Consider the following 1,678-nt stretch of genomic DNA (forward strand, 5'->3'; position numbering starts at 1 on the left):
GAGCCGCCATTGATAGAGCCACCTTCTCGTGAAAAACACATAATTGGAACAGAGCACGATGAACCAACACATAAATGAATCTGACAATATCTCATTCAAAACAGAACTTTTTCATACAAAGTCATGCCCCAAGATTTTAGTGAATCAATCCGTGGCGCCAGGATCACACTATCAAGGGAGGTCATCTGTGCTGCTCGGCCACTATCAAGGGAGGTCATCTGTGCTGCTCGGCCACGCACTATCAAGGGAGTCGTTGTCGCTCTCTTCAGACAATGGGCCGTATACACGCACAGAGGCCATTGTATGTTCGGTCTGCGATCTGACAGATTTCGCGTTGGCCTGTGAGGGCTGCTCGTCTGCAGCGACACAGGCTCTCGCCGTGGCCAAGCCCACCAGCACCGTGCAGATAATGAGCTGCGCTCCACTTGACAAAGCCGTCCGATCTAGTGCCCATGAAATCCCCGCTCCAGCGCATTCTATGGATCTAAAATAAGCAGCGTACCTGACGTTGGCTGCAACAGATCCACCAGCGTGCGTGGAGAGTATCCAGAGGCCCCAGCAATGCTGCACAGCATTCTGCATACCCATAAGAACCACTGTTGCTAGAATACTGAGGTATTCCAAATCCCCTGACCCAAGATTGCATCCGGCCACCCATTTGTAGCCAGGTGGGCAGATCTTACTTCCGGCGCTGCCTCTGGCAGGAGCGCAGTGGCCATCGCCTTTCTCCCAACCAGACTCGCATGTGAAGAGGTACTGAAGTAGCAATGTAGAGCCGAAGGCGATCAAGCACAGAATGCAGTGCAACAAGAATCCAGCTTTGTCACGTCGGTGCGCTTCCAATCGTCGCGACCCCACTACGGCCACCAGCAACTGCACTCCAATCATTTGTGCAACGCTGTACAAAGCAATTGTGAGCCCCTGTGCTTCACGGTTAAAGAGTGAGGGAACGAGTCTTCTAAATTCGTAGGTGTCAGCCCAGGCAGAAGTTAGAATCAGAGGCATCATTTTGAACATGACAGAGTCTCCCGCGGCGCTAATCAACAATGAGAAGTCATATTTTAAAGAAGCCGGCTTGAGAAAAAGAACGGGGCTCCCGTCAGTCCTCACAACCGCGTTCGGGTCTGAAATGAGGCATGTGCTCAAACAGGCGCTGACCAACATGACTCCCAAAAGCAGACAGAATGTAAGGTGACTGACATGGCCGTCACGGGGAACCACCATAGTAATAATACCACACATCACACCAGACGTGTTGAATACAAGCCAGAAGTCTCGGAGGTACACGGCTCGTTCCAGCGCCGACGCGTACGAGTTGATCAGAGCGGTTTGGCAGGTCCAGACAATCCCGGCTCCACCGCCGTGCGCTACAGCCCCCACCACCCTCATCCATCCAGCCGACTTGGAGAAATACACCAACGTCACGCCCGCGGCAAAGGCGGTTCCCGCCAGACACATCAGCAACTGTGGGCCGACAGTGTGGAACACTCCTCCAGTAAGGAAAGCACAGACGCAGAAAACAACATAATTCACCAACTCTGCAGTTCCCACCAGCACGGAGTTGTTGGTTCCAATCTTACCCATTGAGTATAAGATCCGATGTGCACCTGGCCCGAACAATGCCACGAAGCAGAGCAGTACCATTTGTGCCCTGCCAGAGAAGAGTCTCGGCATGCAG

General features: G+C 52.9%; 1 protein-coding gene across 1 annotated transcript; it reads right to left on the reverse strand.

Moving 5' to 3' along the window:
- Positions 1-204: 204 nt before the first annotated feature.
- KVP17_004705 (uncharacterized protein) lies at positions 205-1,584 on the reverse strand (the record flags this gene model as incomplete). Its single annotated transcript, XM_068523126.1, has 1 exon — positions 205-1,584. The coding sequence occupies one exon, from the start codon at positions 1,582-1,584 to the stop codon at positions 205-207; it is 1,380 nt and encodes a 459-aa protein (XP_068373862.1).
- Between the last annotated feature and the right edge of the window lie 94 nt (positions 1,585-1,678).

The sequence above is a fragment of a genome (genome assembly GCF_019968985.1).
Source record: "MAG: Porospora cf. gigantea B chromosome Unknown PgB_NODE_4775_length_2062_cov_193.295, whole genome shotgun sequence".
NCBI lineage: Eukaryota > Apicomplexa > Conoidasida > Eugregarinorida > Porosporidae > Porospora > Porospora cf. gigantea B.